This window comes from Leptosomus discolor, chromosome 5, assembly GCF_034619465.1.
Source record: "Leptosomus discolor isolate bLepDis1 chromosome 5, bLepDis1.hap2, whole genome shotgun sequence".
Lineage (NCBI taxonomy): Eukaryota > Metazoa > Chordata > Aves > Leptosomiformes > Leptosomidae > Leptosomus > Leptosomus discolor.
In genome coordinates, this window is record NC_141395.1 from 58,992,985 (window position 1) to 59,016,620 (window position 23,636).

At 36.0% G+C, this 23,636-nt stretch overlaps 1 protein-coding gene across 3 annotated transcripts in view; it reads left to right on the forward strand.

Moving 5' to 3' along the window:
- Positions 1 to 499: 499 nt before the first annotated feature.
- SPAG1 (sperm associated antigen 1) overlaps positions 500 to 23,636 on the forward strand; it is a 38,479-nt gene continuing 15,342 nt past the window's right edge. Inside the window, exons 1-11 of one of the 3 annotated variants that reach the window (XM_086465537.1) lie at positions 500 to 639; positions 1,243 to 1,402; positions 1,765 to 1,887; positions 6,112 to 6,179; positions 8,339 to 8,457; positions 8,948 to 9,053; positions 10,885 to 11,015; positions 11,630 to 11,736; positions 14,153 to 14,320; positions 20,276 to 20,678; positions 21,065 to 21,164. In XM_086465537.1, coding sequence (XP_086321663.1) covers positions 500 to 639; positions 1,243 to 1,402; positions 1,765 to 1,887; positions 6,112 to 6,179; positions 8,339 to 8,457; positions 8,948 to 9,053; positions 10,885 to 11,015; positions 11,630 to 11,736; positions 14,153 to 14,320; positions 20,276 to 20,678; positions 21,065 to 21,164 — 1,625 coding nt within the window. Of the gene's footprint in view, positions 640 to 1,242; positions 1,403 to 1,764; positions 1,888 to 6,111; positions 6,180 to 8,338; positions 8,458 to 8,947; positions 9,054 to 10,884; positions 11,016 to 11,629; positions 11,737 to 14,152; positions 14,321 to 20,252; positions 20,679 to 21,064; positions 21,165 to 23,636 lie in introns of all 3 variants that reach the window. The other 2 variants (XM_086465536.1, XM_086465539.1) reach the window with 2 other exon arrangements.

Genomic DNA, 23,636 nt, shown 5'->3' on the forward strand with positions numbered 1-23,636 from the left:
CAATTGCGTTTATTTTGGCTACAGAGAAGGCAAAGGTTATCATTCCAATAGATACACTGAGCTCATTAACATCTTCCCTGTGAAAAAAGTAGAGCATCCTGCCCCATCTTCTCCTTCATCCCCACCAAACTTGCTTAAAATAGGTAATACCATATTGTGTTTAAAGAAAAATAGAGAATGCGGTAGGCAAAAATTGGCAATTTTTCTTTCAGCAGTCTTTCTGACTTGACCTGCCTTGCAGAAGCAGTATTGTTGAATATATTCTTTTTCCAGAACATACTTCATATGTAACGGTACTTCTGTCAGTAAAGCTCTGTCAAGAACAGTTTGTGTAATCAAGTCTTCAAACTTGAAGTTTCTCTTTTGTGGCAATAGGTATGCTTGCACAACAGAGTAGTACTTTGGAGCATAAGCAGGGTTATTCCTTAAATTACCATTGCTTCAAAATACAGCTAAGTGCCTACAGAATCACTACATTTTTTCCTTTTAATATTTAGTTATGGGTGATGAGTCAGTACCGTTTTTGCTGGACCAAGGAACCACTAAAACTTATCAAATACCTATTGGTCATCTGGATTATAAATTCATTGAAAAATGCACAGATGTTAAACACCTGGAAAAGATTCTCAGGGTATTAAGGTAAACATTCTATTTTCTTACCTTCATTACTAATTGTATTCCTGTATTTCAAGGAACCTGTACCTGAGTACTCTATTTCTCTTGAAACTCTGTGGGACTTTCTAATTTAAAAATTAAAATACAAAATTAAAGTAATAATGTTAAAAGAGTCCAAATGATAAATCTAGAATTCCAAGTCCTGTTTTAACTATCCAAAAGGTTTGAGTAACTCAATGCCAGGTTTTTCTGAAATGCTGCTGCTGCATTTTGGTTCTGTCATGAAGCCATCTGGTCTGACTGTGGTAACTTCAGATACTTGTAACTTTTGCTGAAAAAGACACGAGCATTTTTTTATGTGCACAGTGATGATAATTTTGAACTGTGTATGGCTGCCCATTGGTAAGTGGTTGAATGTTAACTCACTGGAATTTTCTGAAATTCCATTCGAAATTCTAAAATTTCATTCAAAATGTTCTTAGGTGATAGTAGAATTCAATTGTAACAGGAAGAAGTCCTCTGCAGTCACAGTGGTGACAACGCAGAAGCTACACATGGAGAGGAATATGGAGGAGACACAGTGCAGTTCAGTTCTTCCTTGTAATTTTTCTATCTGCATTTTAAAAGGTCTGGTGAAGAGGGATGTTATCCTGAACTTACATTGTTTTGTGAAAAGCGTATTGAGCATCTAGATCCAAGGAGCAGAGCTCTGAGAAAAGAAAAGCCTGCAGCCACAGCTTCTGATTTCACAGCTGAAGAATGGAAAACAATTAATAGTGAACTAACGGTACAGTATAACTCTCACTTACAATGGTCAGTAATATAATCACTTTGATGTATCAATCTTCCTATTCTAGTGCCTAAGTAGGATATAATTATTTGATTAAATGAGGAAACGATCAAAGGATTATGTTGGTGGGGGGTTATTATTTTCTTGAATTAATGTCACTGAATCTTTAATACCCATTTTAACTCTACAGGGTTTTTTTGTAGATTACTTTTTATTCAAAAAAGCACAATTGCTTTTTGTCTTAATTGCTTTTCCCTATTAAGAGCAGTGTATTATAAGGTCAGTTGTTAGGGTCATTGTAGACTATATAGTCTATCTGCTTTACTGCTTTAAGGTGCAGGTATATTATTTATTTTCAGAGCTGGGTGACAGAAATGAATGAATATGATAAACCACAGTTCCTGAGAACAGACACATTACATGAAAGACAAGATGATTTGCCTCCTGTTCGTTCTTCCAGTGGCTGTCTTCCTGCTGATCAGGTATCTCCAGTTTTCTAATGTATGTTAATTATATGTCTTTCTAAAATCAGGAAATTTTCTATGTACAAACTTTACTCATTAAGCCTTTCTTACTAGATTTCTTTTGTTAACTGGAAAACAAAAACCTCTAAGTTCCCTTGCAAGAGACCAATGCTTAAACAAAAGTGCCACCTCAGTACTAGCAGGTGTCTTGTAATAATGTTTTAATTCTGATCACAAATTAGCTTCTGGAGCAAATTCACATTTCAAAGTGGTGTTTAAGCATATGAACTAGGTTCCTTTTGGATGAAATTATGCCAGCAGATTTTCTCCATCTGCCAGTAGGCTTTTGTTCCATGAGACCAGACAGGAGCTGGTCCTAGACAGACACCCCGAAACACATACAGTGTGGATGTTGGACGCTCTGCACCAACTGTTTCGCTTTACAGACACGTCTGTATTGGGTTGCACTGGTGCATATGCAGCCTTTGATTCCCCTTATTTTATACCTTGAGTTAGTATTCCAGCGTTAGCCATAAAGCATACTTAAGATATCTTCAGAACTACAGAATAAACATTTACATTTTTTCCTAGGTATTAGTTTCCTCATGGTTTTTTCCATTTATTTATCTGCCTGAAATCTGTTTTGTCTGTGACCAGCTTTTCTTACTAATACTAAATGCAGGGCTATTGGAGGTGTTGGCAGAAAAGTAGGTGTGGGATGGGATTTTTCTGAATTGTCAGATGTTATCATTCGTGGCTTACACCTGATTCCCACTATTTTCTGTGGAATTCTGGGATGCTGTTATGACAAATTCACTGAAGGATTTTTATTTTTGGAAGTTTGGAAATGAGAAATATTATGAAAGGATCCTTACGGTTCATATGGTATTTCTTACTAGTTGTTAATTTGACAAATTTTGTTTGAATAATTATTAGTAAATGCCTGATTTGTGTTCCTGTATTGTCACAAACTACTGCTTATTGTCAGCTGGTACTTAGACATCAGACCAAGACATTTGGGATAACTAGGCACTTTGTGTAACATGGTATATAAAGAGGCTGGAATTCCAGTGTAATGCTTTATAAGTGGTTAGTGTTGAGACTAAGGTGTGCTTTTGTTTTGGTTGTGAGGTTGGGGTTTTTTTATTTATCTGTCCTCTTAGACGTTTTGCAATGTATGTTCCTCTTGACTATCCTGTTTCACTGAGATGAAGAGTGCCACTGTAGCTTTACTCTTGATCTGTGTCCTGTATAAGTGTTTCCTAGAACAGAAGATGATAAATAAAATACATGAACTCAGTGAATTCAGATTAGAATATTTGCATGAAATGGTGGAAAGTGGCTTGAAATCCAGGATATAGAGTTTTACTAAAGAGGACGTGTTCTTCATTCAAAGACAAAATATTATTCAGATTTTTTTCTCCTACTTTAAACCATGCAACAGTCTTCAGGTCAACTTCTTAGCGCTTTTGTTCTCCATACAAGGTTGAGGTTTTAGCGTTATTACGCAGGAAGCCTAAATACAGCTTTATACCTTATCAGTGGTATATAATTTCCATTCCTTTTGTCCAAGCAGATGGCCTCTGATGTAATTGTAACCTGTCTTGGAAGAGAGAAGGGAGGCCTGAAATTGAGTATTAGAATTCAGTCTTTTTATGTAGCAGTGCAGTTATACCACTACCAGATTACTACTGAATAAAAAAGAAGCTGTTTCTGGAGTATACACTACATTTATACCTGTAATATAAAATCTCCCCCCCCCAATTGATTAAAATATTTAATCAGGTTTTTTTTCTTGCTGATCAAGCTATCTGTAATCTTATAATTTTTTAAAAATATATTTTTAAATGTGTTTTGTTTATCAGTTACTGATGTAATTATTTTTTATGCTGGCATCACATAATTATGTAATGTGGTATCAAGTATAAAGTTGGCATGATTAATTTTCCTCTCTACGAGAAAGAAAACCGCAAATTCTTCCATAATTTTATGTTGTTATTTGATTGGAGACTGTTTATCTGATCTGATGCATAAAATGTTCTGTATCTTCAATGAAGCCAATTCTGGAAATCCTTATTGACCCTAAAACAGTGAATTGCACGAATGGGTACAAGTTTGGTAAATGGAAGCATCTTGTGTCTGTAACCAGATTTTCGTGCTGATACTAAACGTAGGTACAGTTTCAATTCACTACTGATAGCTTATAGCTCTATATGGTGTTTGCTTTTTATTGATGTGAAGTCATGGTGAAGATTTTCCAAAAATGAATAGAAAAGAGTGAACTTTATGCATTATTTCCCTCTTTAACACAATATGGAACTTTCTGTCTTACATCCCTGTTTTTCTTTCACACTGTGTTTTCCACGCTGCCCAGGACTGCGAGGTTATGTCTATACCACAAAATGAAAGAGGACGGGAGAGACAGCTTGAGTTTTTCAGTTCCTCAGTGTCCACATTGCTTAATTATTATTTTTGCTGCCTCACTTTTTCCAGGACAGAACTAAAGCATGGGTTTAAAGAGACTCACTTTCAAAAGACTATATTGATGGGATTTCAGCAGACTTAGGTTCCTTTGCCAAATACAGTTTCCTAATACTATTCCGGAAAGATTTCTGTCTTCAGATACCTCCTCATGCTACAGTCCAGGGCATGCAATACACATTCCAAGTTTTATGCTATAAAAATCCACTGTGACGTTATCTATATAGCGTTCATATTATTTTGGAGACTTTGAACTAAAAAAGAATACTGGTTAGCTGACACAGAATAGTAATGTCTTAGGCCATCACACAGGGCCCAGAGGAGATCCAAGGCCAAATTCTGTGTCACCTGAACTGAAGCCAGTCCGTGCTTTAGTCTTTGGTCCAGAAATTGCTCACTGGCCTTCAAACCCTGCAGTGATCTGCATTGTGAGTTCTGGCAAGAAAAATTACAAGGGCAGAGAGTTTTTTGTAGTTCCACAGCATGCAAATGTACATTTGTCATCAAAGCCTCTTGGATTAGATGCTCTGAAATACTACTGATTGAGAAATTCCTGACTCTGCTGGAGCCGCAACTTAGTTACAATGGTCCCAAGAATATGAAACCTAGAATTTTAAAAGTTGTGCATTTTTAGGTCAACACTTCTGCTTTATTCCTTAAAAGGACATGCTGTAGTTCTCTCCCTAAAATAAAGTTGTATTAGTGTAAATACTCTATGAGTTTTCTTCTGAGAGTTTCACCATTTTTGAGCTCATTTAAGTTAAGGACTTCTGGTTTGAGAAAAAGATTATTAAATGACTAAGTTCGTAATATACACCAGGATGCATACATAATGGTAACTTATGTTTCAGGAAGCTGTATTTAGGAGTACCCTCCTCCAAACACACACTGATCAGTAAAAGTCTTCGTCATTTTGTCTAGGTTCTTGAAAGACTGCGAACATCAAGAGTAGTCCTGAAGTTATATACTGCAAAAGTTTGTGTAGCCTAACATTATAGATAGTCAGAAGTGTTTACAGGCAGGGTCACATTTGCATTATGTAAACTGAGGTGTTTACATCCAACTGCAGGTGTATTTCCTTGTCACAGTGTCACCACTGGTAAAGCTAGTTTAAGAGGTTGCTGTTTGTTTCTTCGGTCCAGTTTATCACATGCTCGGTGGATCTGGTACAGATATTTAGGGACTGTACTGTAATCTCTATCAAATTGTTTGACCCAGATAATTGTAAATCTGCAACTCTACAAACGATTACGTTGGTCTAGCTTGGTGAATGATGGATTGCAAGGTAAGAGGAGGGCTGAACGGTCAGGACAGAGTGGATGGGAATATTTTGAACTGGCTGTTCCACTGTATAATACCTGTTTGCAACCACACCTTGCTATTAAGTATTGTTGAAGTCAACAAGCAGGGAGGGACATGTCAGAAATACAGTCTCATGATAGAGGTAGAAGAGATGCCAAAGATGCCAGCTATGGAAGTAGGTTCCATCAGTGCAGGAGGTGGGTTGGGATGCAAGTCAGTCGAATCTGTTCCTGGGACTGATTGGTGCAGGAAGGTCCTAAGGATAAATTTTTGGTAAGGCAAACCTCAATGATGGAAGATTTTCTTTAAAGCAAGAGGAACTGTTTTCAAGACTATGCTGAGAATAGTCTTGGATAGTGTTAGTTACTAGGAGTATGTTTTGCAGAAACAAAACAAAACAAAAAGCTGTGAATTTCCACTTTAAAAAATTGTCTTACAGGCTGGCTGTTTCTCTTTCAGAACAAAAAAATAAAAAACAAACAAAGAAACAAGAAAAACATACCACGGGATTACAGTGAATGGGACAAGTATGTTAAATCCTTTATATTTAAGTTTTTATTAAATCTTATTTATTTGTTTAATAATGGAACACGGTTGATGTTTTTTAAAGTATTTTCCAGAAACATAATATTAAGGTCAACATTTCAGGGATTTGTAACACTTAGGTTTGTCATGATAAATGTTCTATTAAAATGCAAATGATGCTTTGTGGTGCTAACAACTGAGAACAACTTAGCCTATATTTTGTACAAGCTGTGTGAAATATAGCAAGTTAGCAGAAAATATAAATAAGAAGTGATTTTGTTTCAGATTTCATTTTTCCTTTCAACATCTAAGATACAAAATCTATGGAGATATGTAAAAGCAAGGAATTACAATTAGCTTAATTTATCGTTTTTTTTGAAAGCGCTTCTAGAGTTATTTAACATGGGCTTCTGAATTTGATCTATGTATCTAAAGCCACAATTCTAAATGAAAAACAAAACTGATGAATCCTTATTCCTGCACTGAGCCCCACTGACTTCAAAGAATGAGCTTGAGGCAGGTGCATCACTTTGCTCACTATGCAATTACACATAATCAGAGGGTTAGACAGTAACTGACTATTTCTAGAGTGGCTGGAGCCCTGATACAAAGACACTTTCTGCATCATGTAATGGTGGCATATTACCCTCCCAAGGTATGTGACAGATTGATGCCCCCAAATTGTTGAACACGAAGCGGGAAAGGCACATACTTCTCTGGTTTTGCATGGTAGCAGCTTCTCTCTAGCTACTGAAATCTGGAATATGGTGCTGTAGAATCAGAGTGAGGAGGCACATGTTTCCAGTGCAGTGGATGGGGAGCTAAATCTAGAGACTGTGGGTCTGGGTAGTGAAACTCTTAATGTTTCCTTCTATCCCCAAACCCCTACAAAAACCCTGTCTCACAAACAGTTCTCACAAACTGTTGCGTGTATCAGTTAACTGCTGTTCTCACAAACAGTTGCTCATATCAGTTGTTTTCATGCATGTATGTTTCAGAAATTGGGCCCTTCCTGCTCAAATGTGCACAAATAAAATAGGTGATCAAAATAACTTCTGCAACAATCTATTCTTTCATCCATCTTTCCAGTGTGTCCTAATAATTTTGGGATTTTGTTTTAAGTTTTATATACTCAATCTTTAAATGCTTTACCATGCTGATAACACTACAGCTATTATTGTGAATTTTCCCATATAATGTAGTTTTTTTTGATTATACAAGTATACCGAAATGGAAGTTGTTTGAAAGGAATTTTCCAGTTCGAAGCATATCGTGTTTTCAGAACATTTTGAGGATAATTGCCTCAACAATTATTTGAAGTTTTTGAAATTTCTGAACAAAGTGTTTCACTTCAGGTTTTAAAAACACTTACTTTGAAGTGTGGTTAATTTATAATAAAAAGGTAAAAGTAAGCTCGCAAAAGATCAGAATCAATTAGTCAGTCTTACCTGAAAAGATTTTGAATGGGATAAATTTTTAAAATTGTGTCTCTGTTTCAGATAGAAATTATTCATATTGTCAAGATTATTGTGGAAAGCAAAGGCTATTTTTCATTATGTCCTACACAGAAAAGCAGTGAGTGTAGTGTTTCTAGATAGTGCAGGAATTGGTTATTACTGTATTTGTTTTATAGGGCTATGGCAGGAATATTTACTTGATATAAATTGCTAAACACTGTTTTCAAAAGCTGCTTCAGAGTAGCCTTGGAAGTGTCTAAGATTATTTTGAAATCTCTCTCACATTTACCGTATTATTTGCTTTGAAGCTGTTTCTTAGGTCCTTTGGCAAAGGTTAATAGAGATGTTTGATAGGGCTGGGTTTAGCCTGATGATACTGTTTCTTAAATTTTACCTGTCTTTGGGGGAGATAGCAAGGAGGTGAGGCAGACATTTTTCTTGGTTTAGCTTGTTTGGTTTTAACCAGAAAGGAGAAGGAAGTAGGGAGGTAATGTGTAAGCAGGAGAAGCACACACAAAAAACCCCACCCCATAGGGAAAGGAGGTTAAGACTAAACATCTTTTTCCTAACTAGTCATGGATAACTGAACATGGCCTTTATCCCTCTTTTCCTTTGGTTTATAATGGAAATACAGTACGCCTTTCTATTAGTAGAGGAGTCTGGCTATGCAGCATTATTGAAATTGTTATTTTTCTTAATTTAAGGTTTGATGTGGAAAAGGAGTGTTCTAAAGTTGATGAAGGCTGTGAAGAAAGTAACTCAAAAGCAAGATTCTTTAGTAGGCCAAGTCTACCTATGATCGAAAAGAAAATAGACACAACTGGTAATGTCTTAGAAACATAGAATTTTTCTTTAATTGTAATACTGCATTGTCAAGTATGAATACAAATTGAAGAAGCATACTATAGAGTTAAAAGTGTCTATGTATTTTTCAATCCGTAGAGATGCTAAAAGTTGTTAGGAGGTCAACTGAGCTCGAAACCATATTTTGAAAAAATCTTGTCTTGGTGTTAATAATCAAAATATTCATGTTGTATTTAGGTTGAGAGCACTAAGTAAAGAAGTAAAGCATACATCTACTGTTAAAAACCAATGGTAGAGGTTAGCCAACTGCTTTCATCTTGCACTCTGAATTGTATACCTATCAGAATAATTTAGGTTTTTATTACAGAAAATAAAATGCACGTTTGTCTTTTACTAAGCCATGTTCTTTTTAAAAAGATAATATACACACAAAGTATTTTAGCTGACAGTGTTTTGATTGCATCTGTTCAAGTTGTTACTTGTTGTTATGTATAAATATTTTTTTCTAGGTATGACAAAGAAAGAGAAGATTTTTATTGCTGCTCGTGAAAAAGAGAAGGGCAATGAAGCCTTTGCCATTGGCGATTATATGGAAGCAGTGACATACTATACTCGGTGAGTAAATACTATTGTGTTCTTTTATTTTAATGACTGTTAACTTGTGAATATTATTTTTAGACCAATGTAATTACAGCAACTTCTTGCTGAAGCAACTAGTGACAACTAGATTATTTTCAAAAGGGCGGAAAGATTTGACAGAAGAGTACTTCAAGCACTGTTGCATCCTGATATTAATTTTTGTTTATCAGGAAGAGAAGTGGATAAATAGTGAAGGGATGCAATCTGCAGGTGTCACAGACTTCAGATTTTTCAAAACCATTGAGATTTAAGTGCAAGTTTACAAAAATAAGACTATAAGCAGTGTGTTGAGAAACTAAATTAATTACAAATTAATTCTAATGAATCATATTGGTAGGATTGTCTCAATTGTTAATAAGTAAAATTGATTTAATGACCTCTTCTTAGGACAAAGAAAAATCACTGTGTACAGCTTCATCATAACTGTCTGCAATTAGTATTGGTCCAGAAAATAAATATATAAACACAGGATTCAAAAAATGGAGACTCTTATAGGTTGCTTCCCTTATTTAGTGCTCAGTGGACTAGATTCAGACTTCAGCTTTATTTATATAAATAGAGGGTGTTGCTACAGAACCTCTGTTGTTTTTGTTTCAAAAGTAGAAGAGTTCAAGGTGAATGGAATTGAGCACAACAGGAAGAGAAGGATAGTGTTCAGTTAAGGTATTTGAATGCTACCTTGGGAGAACAAGATTTTTTCTCTACCCTTTTCACAGTGTTCAAATATGATGCCATTTCTACAAACCAGGATTTTCACATGAGACCAGCATTTGTTTCTCATTTGCAGATTACCTGTCTTGAGACACTAGAGGTCTGACTTGCAAAAGTGCTGACTGCTCATACATTAAACTAATGTTAAAGGAAACTCAATTTTATGTTTAACTCTGTGATTTGAAATGATAAGGACTTTAAAAAAACCACAAATCCTAGAATTGTCAAAGTTGTCACTTTAGAAATTGTGAGCATATGGGAATCTTGGGGGATTAATTACCAGTGTAAACTGAGTGTAATGATGTGGCACTACTGTGAGATGAGGCGTTAAGATAATCCACAGGCTATGATATTATAGTGGGATATCCTTAAAAAAAATTGTTAAGCAAGTTGATACATCTGTACAGACAAGTATGGAGAAAATAATGAATAGGAATAAATTGTGTGCAACAGCAACTAAATAAATATTGAACAGATTTATGTTTAGGAAGCACCACTCATGCTGTCACTGAAGGCAGCAGGGTTTTGTAGAACAGCTTATGAAAGTGTACCTGGAGATTGTTGATGTATATATGTGCACAAAGGTATTGATATTCGTAGTGCACAGGCTGTTTAAACTGAGGTATTTGATGTATAATTTTTTGTTCTTGACTTGCATCTTTCTTGATCTTTTTAATACATGAACATGAATATAAAACCATCCATTGTTGTATTTCATATACAATAAATAAAATACAAATCCATAATATAAAACTAAGTAAAAATCTGCTTTTGGGTATAAATAAGGTATTAAATAGTAAGCATGGGCAGAATTCTTCCTAATGATGAGTCTTTCCATATTCGACACCCACAGGGCATTGTACACCTGAAATCCGTGATGCTGTTCTAACTGGGCACTTTTCTAATACCATCTGAAAAATCCTATTTTCTAACATTTGGAAATATTTAAATAAAATATATATTTTAGAGTGAATTCATAATTGATTAATAGTATTAATATTGTTGTAATACTGCTTTCAGCTTCCAATAGTGAAGTGTTTCTACATTCAGGTTTTCTAACTATGAGCCTACTGTGGTCAATATTCCCTTTTTTCAGGAGTATATCAGTAATACCCACTGCAGCTGCATATAATAACAAAGCTCAAGCAGAAATCAAACTTCAGGACTGGGACAGTGCTTTGCAGGATTGTGAGAAGGTACTAGATATGGAACCTGGCAATGTAAAAGGTAAAGTAGAACATAAAGTTGCCCTTCTATGTATTATTTTATTTCTAGCAAATAAAATGGTACATATCCATTCATGTTGTTGACTTAACCGAGCTTTAGATGAGTTCCAAGTTCGAATAAGGAAACAGAGTAGCTCCCAAAGTAATTTTAACAGTATTTTCAGGGTCAGGGAAGTTTTATGCAGTTCATCATGTTGATCTGTAATGGGTATTCTTAGGCAATAGCCTAGCTCTTGTTTTTCATATGATGACTATAATCTCTTTTGTATTCGTGCAGTGCATTGTTTCTATCATACTCACACTGACGTATTAATTACCTCAAAAACGATGTGAAAACAAAGAGATTGAATGTAGCTAACTATATTTGCATGGGAGGAAGGGAAAAATTGGAAAAATAGGAAAAGATGCTTCACGATTCATGATTGCTGTCTCAAAAGGTGTCGTGAAATTGCATTGTTAAAAATGATCAAGAGAACAGTTATTATTAATACAGAGTCATTATGAAGTAAATGCATAATTTTAAAAACTGGTTTACACAATATATCTAGAAAAATAGTGTATTTTTATCTGCTTTATGATTTAAATAGATAAATAATACACTTTGTTCCTTTGTAGCTCTAATGCGCCGTGCCACTGTACACAGTCAGCTGCAGAATTACCAGAGAGCTGTAGAGGATCTGAACAAAGTATTGAGTGTTGAACCAGAAAATGCTATAGCTAAGGTAAACATGAATTAGTTGAATATCACTAGGATGAGGTTGTACACAGTTGTAGCATAAAGGGAGTACAGTTTATATTGTTTGATTCGAGTATGAGTTTTGAGGACACACTCGATCTACTGTGCCAGTGATCAGTTTCCCAAGACCATGTAGGTGCCTGTGGTGGAAATTAGATACTTGAATGTGTCCAGATCTTCTGTTCACTAGTTAATTGTGAGAACCTGTAGGCACACACAATAGAGTCTCCTCTATTGAGGTAATTTAGGTGCCTAAAATTTTGCTGCTGAACATGCTTACAGTATTAGCTGATCAAAGTTATTTGGAAATCTCTGTCAAAAAGATCCATTGGGATAGATGTATTTAAGTTTGTCACATAATTCATAAGAAAAATTGAAAAGACATGCCAAGCTTGTATTGTTGTAGTGGTAAAGTTAGCCCAAAAGGAGAGGGCCTGGGTTGTGCCCTCACTTCAGCATGTTACAAATCCTCATTTCACACCTCCAGGCTAGAATGAAAAACCTTTCATACCTTCTGATGAATCTGGACCCTTCTTAGCCAATTTTGGATCTAAGAAAGCCAGATGCTTTCTTTGGAAACTCAAGGTCAGGATGTGGTCCTTGTACTACACTTACTTCAGCTATTTATGAGAGTATTGGTTTGTATTGTTTCATGGGTATCTTCTTAGGGGTGTTTTGTGGGTTAGCACCCAGTCCTTGCATTTAGACTCTACATGTCGAGAACCTTCAGCGCTAGGCAGTTCTGATACTAAACTGCTCTTTGTTTGTTAATTAGGAGTCCATCATACTGCTACCCTCCCAGTTTTTTTACATATGACTTCTGGATGCTGTGCAATTGCCTCATCACTTGAATTCAGCTGTTGTTGGCACATTTTGAGCTGCTAGCAGCTTGCTGGTTGCTGCTTCTTTCCTGGACTTACTTGATCACTGCTATTGCTTGCACCAGTGAGAGAGGTCCAACAAGCCTGTTATGTCAAAATCACCACATAAAACATTCATCCCTTTTACGGTGTTGGTGAAACTAGATTCCTGTCCAGAATAATTCCCAAGTTTCTCATCAACCAAGGAATCAACCTGCTGGTTTTTTTTTTTGTTTTGTTCCCCGCTCCACCCCCCCACCCCCGGTTTCTTTTTGAATACTTGTCTCTAGTTTGGAGTTCTAAAACAGCTCTTGGGGCTTTTTTCTGTTTACAAGACTGAACGACTAAATAGCTTGTGAGTCTGTTGACAAACTCCACCACAAACTGTCTTTGCAAAAACATTTATCGAATAGGCTTTGCTGAGACCCAGACATAAGATACTTGCTCATTTTGAGTACACTCTTCCAGAGCTCTAAATGCATTAGTAGCTTTGCTGAGCAGTGCTTCTCTAGCTGAAAGGAGATGTCTGACCTTTGTCCTTATCTGTGCCAGCTATTATGCCTTGACTGAGACATCTAGAAGTGACAGGTGCTTGGCAGGGCATTGTTTTGAGTTGCTTTTTGCTTGGAAGAGCCTCAGAACCCTCTTGAGCAAAATATGAATGTATGGAAGACATGCAGAGTGAAAGAGTGAATGTTTGATGTGCAGAGTCACTAGTATAAAGGTAAATTGGTTGTCAGTAACTGGAATTCTTCCAGGTGCTTTGTCCATATGAATCTTTGCTTGTTCCTGTCCTTGTTTTACTTTTTTCTTGAGTAAGTGAGTACCAAAATGGCACTTCCTTGTACAGCATTAAATTCAGAATAGTGCATAATGTTGGGTGTGTCTTACTCTGCTCTGAAAGTGTAAAGTGCAGTTGGAGTATTTTTTTGAGTAATCAAAAAATATTTATGGAATGAGGCGCTGTTTGATCATCTAATTTGCAGTTCTTAGGAGAGGAGCAATCCTTTTCATTATTCAGCAGTGTCCTTTTGCTACACTGCAAAGAAATTGGTGTCTCTTGGTTCTAGTTCTATCAGTTACACTCCTCCATCAGATATCCATCAAACGCCAAATTCTCCATAGCATAAATTTTGATAAACTGATTTTAGGCTTTTTTTTTGAGATTCTGGAAAGAGCCTGTTTCCCACATGTCTCTCTGGAGTAGACCAAGCCAGGTATCACAGTAGTACAATCTACTTTTTTTCCTTTTAATTTAAATTTTTTTTTGCTTCAGCAGTTCATTCAACAAAAGTACTTCTTTATTTGTGTGATATCTTCTGAGATTCTAAGAGACAGAAATTGAGTGTTAATCTTGGTTTTGATACTGACTCTTGGAACAGTCACTTTTATTTTCTCTGTTTTTATACTGGTAACATTTATCCTGATAATTCTTCAGGATCTTAGTGGATTATTTAACAGAATGTATTTTTTGTATATAAATTGCAATTTATATACCTATAAGAAAAGGCTTCTGCTGTTGCTTTTTTTTCTTTATTGCAGAAAAATCTGCTAGAGATTGAAAAGAAACTGAAAGGTTTAAAGCCTGTATCTCAGACTCAAGGCAAAGGAAAAAGAATACTTATTCAAGATATAGAGGATTCAGAAGGTGATGAAGAAAGAGGGGAAAATACAGAAGAATGTGAAAGAAGCAGTGGAGATAAAAGTAATGTCATGTCATTTTGATTTAATTTTAACCTGAGGAAAAAATCATTGCCTTTGATATTGCAGATTTCATTCACACAATTCATCCACATTTGCTTGCAAAGAATTTTGCCTGTTTGAAGACTAAAATTACATTCACTACTTAAAGTAGATCTGAGTGTGAAATCTAGAATACAGTTTTATTACACGTCTTTGGAATTATTTCTAGAAGCAGAAGGAAAACGTTGCTATAAATCACCTACTTCCCTGTGTCCTGTGTAATTTTATACATGCCCTTTGATGTGGACCCAGTTGGGAATTTCTTCTGTTGTTAGAGAGTAAGTTGTGTTCCTTACCTGTTTCTCTCGCACAGCTCTCCTGCCTTGGTACCATCACATTTTTCTTCTGCATTTTTCCTCCCTTGATTGGATCAAAGGGTGTAAAAATTATCAAGTGGCATGTGATTTGATTTTTTTTGTTGTTGTTTGTTTTGAAAACTATGAATCTTTTTTTGGTTTTCAATGTAAGAGATCATTTGTATGCTCCAAAAGTATACATTAGAGGTAAACAACGTGTGATTTTTGTACTGTGTGTAGTTTACAAGCAGTTGAAGTGCAGCTCCTGTTCCTGGATTAGTGTGTGACTAACTGCAAGACTGTACATGTGTGACTTAATTTGTGTGCAAATAATGCATTATTTATGGAAAATACATTTTTCAAAATCAGTAGGTATCCACTAAGTCTCCTCAGCTAAAACTCTAGAAGAAAGGATGGATCATGTCCCTAGCCTTAAATATTAGTTAATTTCAGGTTGCTTTCCATTGGGAGCGTTCAGATGACTAAGTGCCTTCCAGCTCCACAGGAAGACTCCCATTCTGTTGATGAAAGGTTAGGCTCTTAAACATAGGGAAGATTGTCAAGTGATGTCAATGTCACATGTGTTCATCTATTTTTGAGATTTAGGAGGCAAGCATCTTTATAGAGTACTCTGTTTTCAAGTACAACTGGGAACAAATATGAAGTCAGTTCAGTTATTGAATAAATCTGATATGTTCTGTGAACCTAGCAAGTAGACTGAGCATCTTACCTGTCTTCTCTACGCACCTAGTCATGTGGTCACAGTCAGTCCAGTAATCCATGTAGTCCAGTCATGTAGTCATATTTATTTCATTTCTAGTTGGTAAGCCTCTTGCATTCCTAATAACCTTATAATTTAGAGATTGGTAGAAAACCAACAAAATATTTTTTGTTTTCTTTAGCTCTGAAGAGCTGGTTTCTCAGCTTTGAACAAAACAGTCTAAATAAAGTGTGGTCTCTCTTAAGCTTCTATATAACCGAAAGCAAAAGTAAATAAAATCCTTTTTGTACAATAGAAATGCAAAATTGCTTACGTCCTAAAGACTGTAAAAACTAGTATTCAGGCACTGTAAAAACTAAAAATCTTGACAAAGTGCCAGATATTTTGACGTATTTATAGAAGTTATAACCTTAAGTGGTAAGTACGGTCTAAAGATAAATAAGTATATTTTAAATAGACCAAATTTGCTGAATTGTGTAGTATTTACTTGATCTATTACAATAATTTTAAAAAATTGTAGTAAACAGTTCTGAACTTTAGTACATATTTATTTGTAAAAAGGAGAATGCGTTTAAACAACTAACGTCTAAGTTAGCTTTAAAATTATTATTTCTCAACCTGTTATTGCTAAAGTAGTCAGTAGAGCTCTCTTTAAAAGATGTTCTCCAGGCACGTACAAGAAACCTCATAACAGACAAAGCTACATTTTGTGAGTTGACTGTGGGAAAAGATGTTGCCTAGACAGTGTGTTCTTTGTGCATGGTTTATTTATTGCACTTTAGAAGTGAAGAGAATATTCTTCTTCTGGACAAGACCTTTTTCCCCATTTGTTTTTTTTTTAATTATTATTATTATTATTTTTGTATGTGTCCTACTGTTTCATGCACCTTGAGGTTGTTGATTTGGTACACTGACACTTGGTATTGAAGCATCAGAGCACTTCTTTTTTTCTTTGTGTTAAATCCTTCATCTGACTTTTAGTTTTGCTGCCTATATGGTATTAAATTTACCTGACGCCCCAGCAGTTTGCTATAGAGAATTATTGTGGGATTTTTTTTTTCCCCAAGTCTGTTTTCTACTTGATAGCACCAAGTTAAGGTCTTTGTCACTGAACATGACAGTACCGTGATTCGGAACCATTCTTAGATTGAAGAGCATTTTCTTCTATCCGTCCACTATCTTGTGGCTTTGTTTTCTTTCACTAGATCATCCTTTTTTGGGAATGTTATTAGGAGCTGAATAGGTATGAAAACTCTCTCTGCATCCTCGATGAATTATGTACTGTGTTCTCAACTGATCTTGACCATGTGTCGTGGTTTCTCTGAAGTAATGGTCTTTCTGCCCTTACATAAATGGAGCTGTCATCATAATGACTGATTTACAGCTTTCCAAAACAAATAGGGGTTGATAACACTCTTTGAATTTCTCTTGATGGTTTTCTAAACATGTTTTATGAAATGGACATCTTCAGATAAAACTACATTCTTTTTCTTTACACTTTTACTTTTTCTTGAATTATTCCATGTGGAATAATGAAACATTTATTTGATTTTACAGGTAATTCTTCAATATATATGTTAATGTTTAATGACTTCTCATGGAGAGCAGTGAATAAGGTCTTAGAAGTTTCTGATTTGTTGAGAAGCAAAGCTTATTAGGTATGAGAAAATTGGTGCTCTTTCCTACTCAAGCAATCAGTTGCGCTTGGTGTATTTTCAGCATTCCTGGAATTCCTTTCTGCTCTCCTCTACCACTGAGGAGCTGAGCTAATTGAGCTGTTATCTGTTGGTTAATGCTTACTGGATGCTCTGTATCCTTGCTCACTTGGCCTTTATGCCATATACGAATTCGCACCTGTCCAAATCTTAATTTGTAGTAATCTATGTAACTAGAATTTTACTGTAATAGGATGTTTCTTTGCCATAGTAGCCTTGAATAGTTGGCTGTATCTGTTCTCCTTATGGTTAGAAGCCTTATTGATGAGGTCTTGTTTGAGGGCGTTTGGCCACCTTGTTATCTGATACAATAGTTATTCTGTATTCCTTGAGCCTCTGTTTTCAGTGTTCTTGTTTATTTGCAATTTTTTATTTTTTAGAATTGTAAACTCTGGAGAAGGAGCTCTCATTGATAATTAATGTGTATAGCATGTAGCACAATGGGGCCCAACCTACTGTGGCTTTTAAGTTCTATTGCAAGCTTGCAATATGGAAACTTGATCCATGTTAAAATAAACAACAGTGAAAATTCACTCTAGAATTGCACTTGTAATGCATATCCTGATTAAGAGAACCCCTCAATTACAGTAGCAGTATAAATGTTGACTAGTAAAGCTTTTTTCATTCTTTTTGAACAAAGACTGCTCCTAAGCAGTCAGAGATCAGTTATCTGAGAAACCGTTTGCTTTATGTTCTGTCTCAGAACAATCCAGGTACAATCTCAGTGAGCTAAACCAAGAACACATAATACAAAACAGGTATTCGCTGACTGTGTGTGGCAAAAAACCCCATAAAATATTTAAAATTATAAAAAAATAAGCTGTGGGGATTTGGACCATTCCAGTTGCTTTCATATGTAGCTAGTCCAGAGCAGATAAGAGACTTGAAAATGTTTCTTGGTTTCATAATAGGTGAATTAATTGTGAACTGAACTATAATTTGTTGCTTTTCATTCTGCCACCATTATTTTTGTGTGGTGCTTCTGGAGGATAAATACTTCATGTATTAATTAATTGGAAATTAATTTTAAATGAAAGACAATGTCATCCATTGGGAAAAAAAAAACAACTTCAAATATTCCTGTTGGAATATTCAGTAGCTTTTGTTTTATGACAGTCCTTCCATTTTAAATTAGTTTTTTTAATATTTTAGTAGAATTAAAATTCTTTCTAGTTTGTATTTGTTGTCATTCTGGTCAAAATCCTGTCCATACTTTTCAGTACCTTTCTTTAACTTTTCTTTGGAATTTATAATGTATCTAGACTTTTTTTTTTTTTTTAAAGTTGCTAAGCACAGATTTTTTTTTTAAGGCAGAGCCCAGAATACTGCTTTAATGAATACATTTCTCTGTAGAGACCAATACAGGAATATTATGTTATAAACACTGAATTGTGTTATAAACACTGAAAATGAAAGACAGAGAGTTAGATTTGAGAAATATATCTGTACAATTTTGTGCATGGTGTTTACACAGTCCAGAAGTATTTCGGCAATTAGCATGACCTGACAGCTAAACAAGTTAACTATAGTATTCCTGTTTTCAGGGAGACTCCCAATGCTATAAATGTTTCCTGTTTAATCCAGGATCGGTTCTGTGCATGTGACATTCACATTAATGACATTCACATCACACATTTTCTGCCTGTCTTGCTTTTCTTTGTCTTTGGCAGTTAGGATGCTTTTCAAGAGTCCCACTGTGTTTTCTAAAAACTTGTCCTATCACCTGTTTGTCTGTGACATTTAAAATGTTTTTTTTCTTATTTTTCCTAGAAGGTATACAGAGTATATTCTGTTTGGTGGATATAAAATGAAAGTATTTTAGCATGTATCCTAAGGAAATATTATTATTATTACTACTACTGCTGCTGCTGCTGTTGCTACTACTACTATTATTATTATTATTATTATTATACTGTCTTCACTCATCTGCCCAGCTAGTCTTTTACCCTCATCCTCCCTACCAAATACACTTTAAACCTTTTTGGCATATTTGGCACTGCCAAGTTGGATGGATGGAAGGAAAGAAGGAAGGAAGGAAGTCTCAAAAATGAATAATTTACTTTAAGTTTTATTAAAATATCTGTGTGGGTAGAATAGATTAATCCTGTCATTGTTCCCACTGTGGAGTATGAACTTATTATTAAACACGGTATTTCAAAACAGAGACCACAGCTAGGAAGGAGGCAGTTGGAGCTTTTGTCTATTAGGCTCAAGTGAATCTATTGTTTTTAAAAATCTTTCCAATCCTGTTCAGTTTGATTTCAGTAACATATTGTGCACTAAAAAAATATTTTCCGTAATTTGGAACAACCTGGAGTCCATCCATATTCAGTCAACTTCAGAATTTAAGTCTGAATCAGTTGGAAGTATCTCTCCAATACATGAAGGCATGAAAAAATTCTGTTGGACAGATGAACACCTCAAATTAAGGGGAGGTGGAAACCTGGCATCTTCCTAGCACCAAAAACACACAGAGTTGGCTTTGTGTGACTGGTGGTATCAAGAGTCAGGCTCTCTGCAGAAATCTGTATTTGAATACTGTGGTGGTGATCTGTTAGGAATTCAGGTGAATAAGGAATATACGTGTTAATATCTGATACCTTTATTGTATGATTTTTCCTAATTAAATTAGTAATAAATAGGAGAGAAAGTTGAATGATTGGAAGTATCTATAAAAGGCTTTTTGACACGTTTAAATGAAACCTTTTTGAGAATGGTTTATACACTTTTCTCCCTCCTGTTCTATGTTACATGTGAGGAGAGTTTTGAAGTGTGCAACGTTACTGATTTGTTAGCTCTGTGTTCCAATTTTAACATGGAAGCATTTTGATTTGGTCATCGAAAATCAAAGTATCAGTATTGTACTAGCCAGTATTTAAAGAGTTAATTTCAAGGTGAACTCTGTACCATTCTGACGCTACAGAACAGGGGTTCGCAATGTGCCCAGCAAGGAGAAATGAGCTTTCATAGTAATTATTGCAGGTCATTTGTAAGGAGGAATTTGTATGTGTTCTTGGAAGCGTTTTCTGAGGCAAATAAATTTTCCTAATGTTGGGATGCCAGAAGGATTTGGTACCGCGTTCTTCGGCTGTACACCCCTCTTTTGCCAGGGCAGTAGTTTCTTCTGATGATGCAAGCTCTAACTCGGGCCATTAACTTCCCTGTAGAAGCTGGCGTGCCAGTAAGGCAGGCGGCTGCTGAGGAGGCGGCGATGGGGAACGCGCAGAGAAAGTTTCATAGCAGAGGAGCAGGCAGTAGGGCGGAGGACAGAGAGACACAGAAGCAGAAGGAATCCACTGAGAGCGGACCGAAAAAAGGCACATCAGAGAAGAAACCACAGAAGCATTTGTCAGCCCATGAAGGTGAAGTTAATGGCTATTTACACCGTGATCAAAAGAGTGAAAGCCCCGAAGCTGAGGAGAACTCCAGCTGGCATGGAGCAGGGGCTCAGGCGGCGGGTGGTGGTGGTTCTACTTCACTGCCTCCTACTGCAGCGAAACTGAAGAGTGATGGAAACGAGTTATTTAAGAGTGGACAGTTTGGAGAAGCTGTGCTCAAATACTCGGAAGCAATTGAATATGTCATTGGTCTAGGTGAGTGTAATACCTTATACGTAAATCTAGGATTGTTGTTTAGATTATTTCAAGGAACTGCAAATGAACGAACCCAGCCTATCCCTGCGTTTTTGGCAGGAGTTTACCGTGCAATAAATTATTGGTCATTTCAGTAGAGGACAGTTCACGTGACACAAAATATAGGAAGATGAGTGAAATAATATTTCAGCTTCGTTGGGGTAGAGCTGTTTGCATTTCTTCATGTGTTTGAATAATTACATATTCTAGGTGACACGATAGATGAAAGCTTCTTACAGCTTTGCGTTGTCAGCAAACATCACTGCAGTGCAACCTACAGGTGCAGTCTTTAATTCTTGAATCTCATTTAAGGAATGGTCTTTGATTTTAATTGTAACTTCTTTTAGGAGAACAAAGTCCAGGTGATTTAAGTATCTTGTACTCAAACAGAGCAGCGTGTTACCTCAAAGAAGGGAACTGCAGTGACTGCATTCAGGATTGTAACAGGTAAATTGCAACCTCCTATGTAGAGCAACAACATTCCTGATGATGATTAAACATTTTAACTGATATATTGTTATTGCAGTTTGACTTAGAACAATCTTCAATAAAGTGATTCCCTGTCTAAATGACAGATATCTTTGTCAGTTACATAAACAATCGCATGGAACCTAAGGAAGGAGTAACTTTCAACTTACAGTCTTACTGTGTGAGGGCAGTTAGGCTTCCTGTGTACACAGAAATCCATAGCAGAATTAAAGTTTTTAATACAAAATCAGGCTTACTTCAGTGATGCTCTGCAGTAACTTAGATGTAAAAGATTTGTTAAGTCAGATGCTTATCACAGTTGGAAGTTGCTTTCAAGTATGTGTATAGTGTATATGTGTTTTGGTTTGTCGGTTGTTTTTTTTTTTTTTTTTTTAATATTTACTTGGCAGAATTATAAACAGTAATTACAGCTGTTCACAAATTAAGCTAAAATCCTTTCTGCTTATTGTGGCTTTTAAGGATACAGGAGTTAGAGAAGATCAGACACCTTCAATAACTTCCAAACACTGCCCTCCACGAAATTATTACTGTATTTTTTAGATGTCTTTTTTTAATATATATTTTTGTAGACAAGGTTAGTAAGATTGGGGCTTAAGGTGCAAAAAAGGATCCTAAGACAATTAGAAATCATATTAAGTAATCAGTTGGGGTTCTTTTGAGCACTGGTAACCCAACTGTTAAAAAAAGCCCCAAAACTAAAAATAACATAGGTATGAACCTTTGTATTAACTAAATATTTTGCTTACTGAATATATTCTACCTGACAGAAAAGTCTTCTGTAAATCTCATCTGAAAAAATTGACTTGTTAACAGTTTTTTGTTAAAATAGGTGCAGGACCATAGACAGCTAGCTGATAAAACAAGATGGCCTACTTAACAGCCATCACATTTTTCTGTTCAGGAGGTTTGAAGTATGTAAGTCTTCAACTGAAATCTGTAACAAACATTTTTGCATTTTGTATTCTTACCAAGGACAAGCTTATTTTCTTGCTGCTTGATGGTAGTGTCCTTAATGGCGTGCCTATTTTCTGGATACACAAGGACCCATGATGCTTAGTGAACACAACAGAAGTAGAAATAATTTAGAGACTGGGAAGCAGAACTGCAAAATTGCAAACACGCATGAATTAGGCAATGTAAATTAAATCTTCTCTAGGCAACACGACATAAAGGGTGATATAGGAATAGGTTACTTGATTTCAAAAAACTGTGTGGTGCTTATATTCATGATGAGTATTGGACATTTATTTTTATTATGCTTTAGCTATTTAGGGCTTAGAACTGTATAAAAAAACCCCTCTGTTGGATCTCTCTTTGTCTCAAGACTCTGAGTTGGAGTGCCTTCGATTTTTGTTACAGAGAGTGAAATAGGGCTTTTACGCCCTAATGTTCATTTATTTAGTGCTGCAGTTTGGTTTGGTCCCTGGCTATATTATCTTTGCATCCTACCCTGGAAATGTAGTTTTCTGTTCTGACTGATGCTATTCTTCCCCTGAATTTATTTGTGGTTGTTTTTTTCTTCATTATTGATGTTAGGAACCTGAAATTATGTTAATATGCTTCCAAGTTACAGGATGTTTGCAGAGGCTTTGTAGGGGCTATGATGTTGTGTGTGGTTGTATTTTTGAAATGCATTCAGCAACATAAAGAGAAATGGATCATTGGAAACATTTATGAAATGGAAATTGGAAATGTTTATTCTATAAATCATTGTTTCTCTAGCTTTAGGAGGAGTAATGGTGCAAAGCCAGTTTACAGCAGAGAAGGCCAACAGCCTCCTCAGCTTATAAACAGTAACACAGCCAGTGGACTGAGGGAAGTGATTATCCCCTTGTACTCAGCACTTGTTGGACAACATCTATGGTAACTGTGTTGTTTTTTGGCTTCTCCAGTACAAGAAAGCCAGTGATCCACTGAAGTGAGTTCAGTCAAGTGTCACAGGTGGTTGTGAACTCTGGAGCACTTGCCTACAGAGGAGAGGCCAAGGGAGCTGGGTTTCTTCAGCTTAAGGGAGAATGGCTTCCAGGGGTCCTAAAAGTAACCTGCCAGTACCTATGAGGAGATTATCCAGAGGATGGATTCTGGCTCTTTCTGGCAGTGCATTGGGGGAGGACAAGAGATAACAGGCAAAAAACACAGAAGGTTTGGACTGTGTATTAGAAGAAACCTTTTCCCTGTGGACAGTGGGGGGCATTGCAACAAGTTGACTAGAGATGTGCAGAGATTCTCTTGGACAAGGCCTAGCTGGATAAAGCTCTGAGCAACTTTGTATGATCTTGCAGCTGACCCTACCTGTACGAGAAGGTTGGACTAGGGACTTCTCAGCCTAAACTACTTTATGATTCCATGAAATATAACTGGCTAGACTCAATTTCACTATTTCAAAGTTTCTCTCTTTAGCAAGAATCATTAATTTATAAAAGGTAGTCT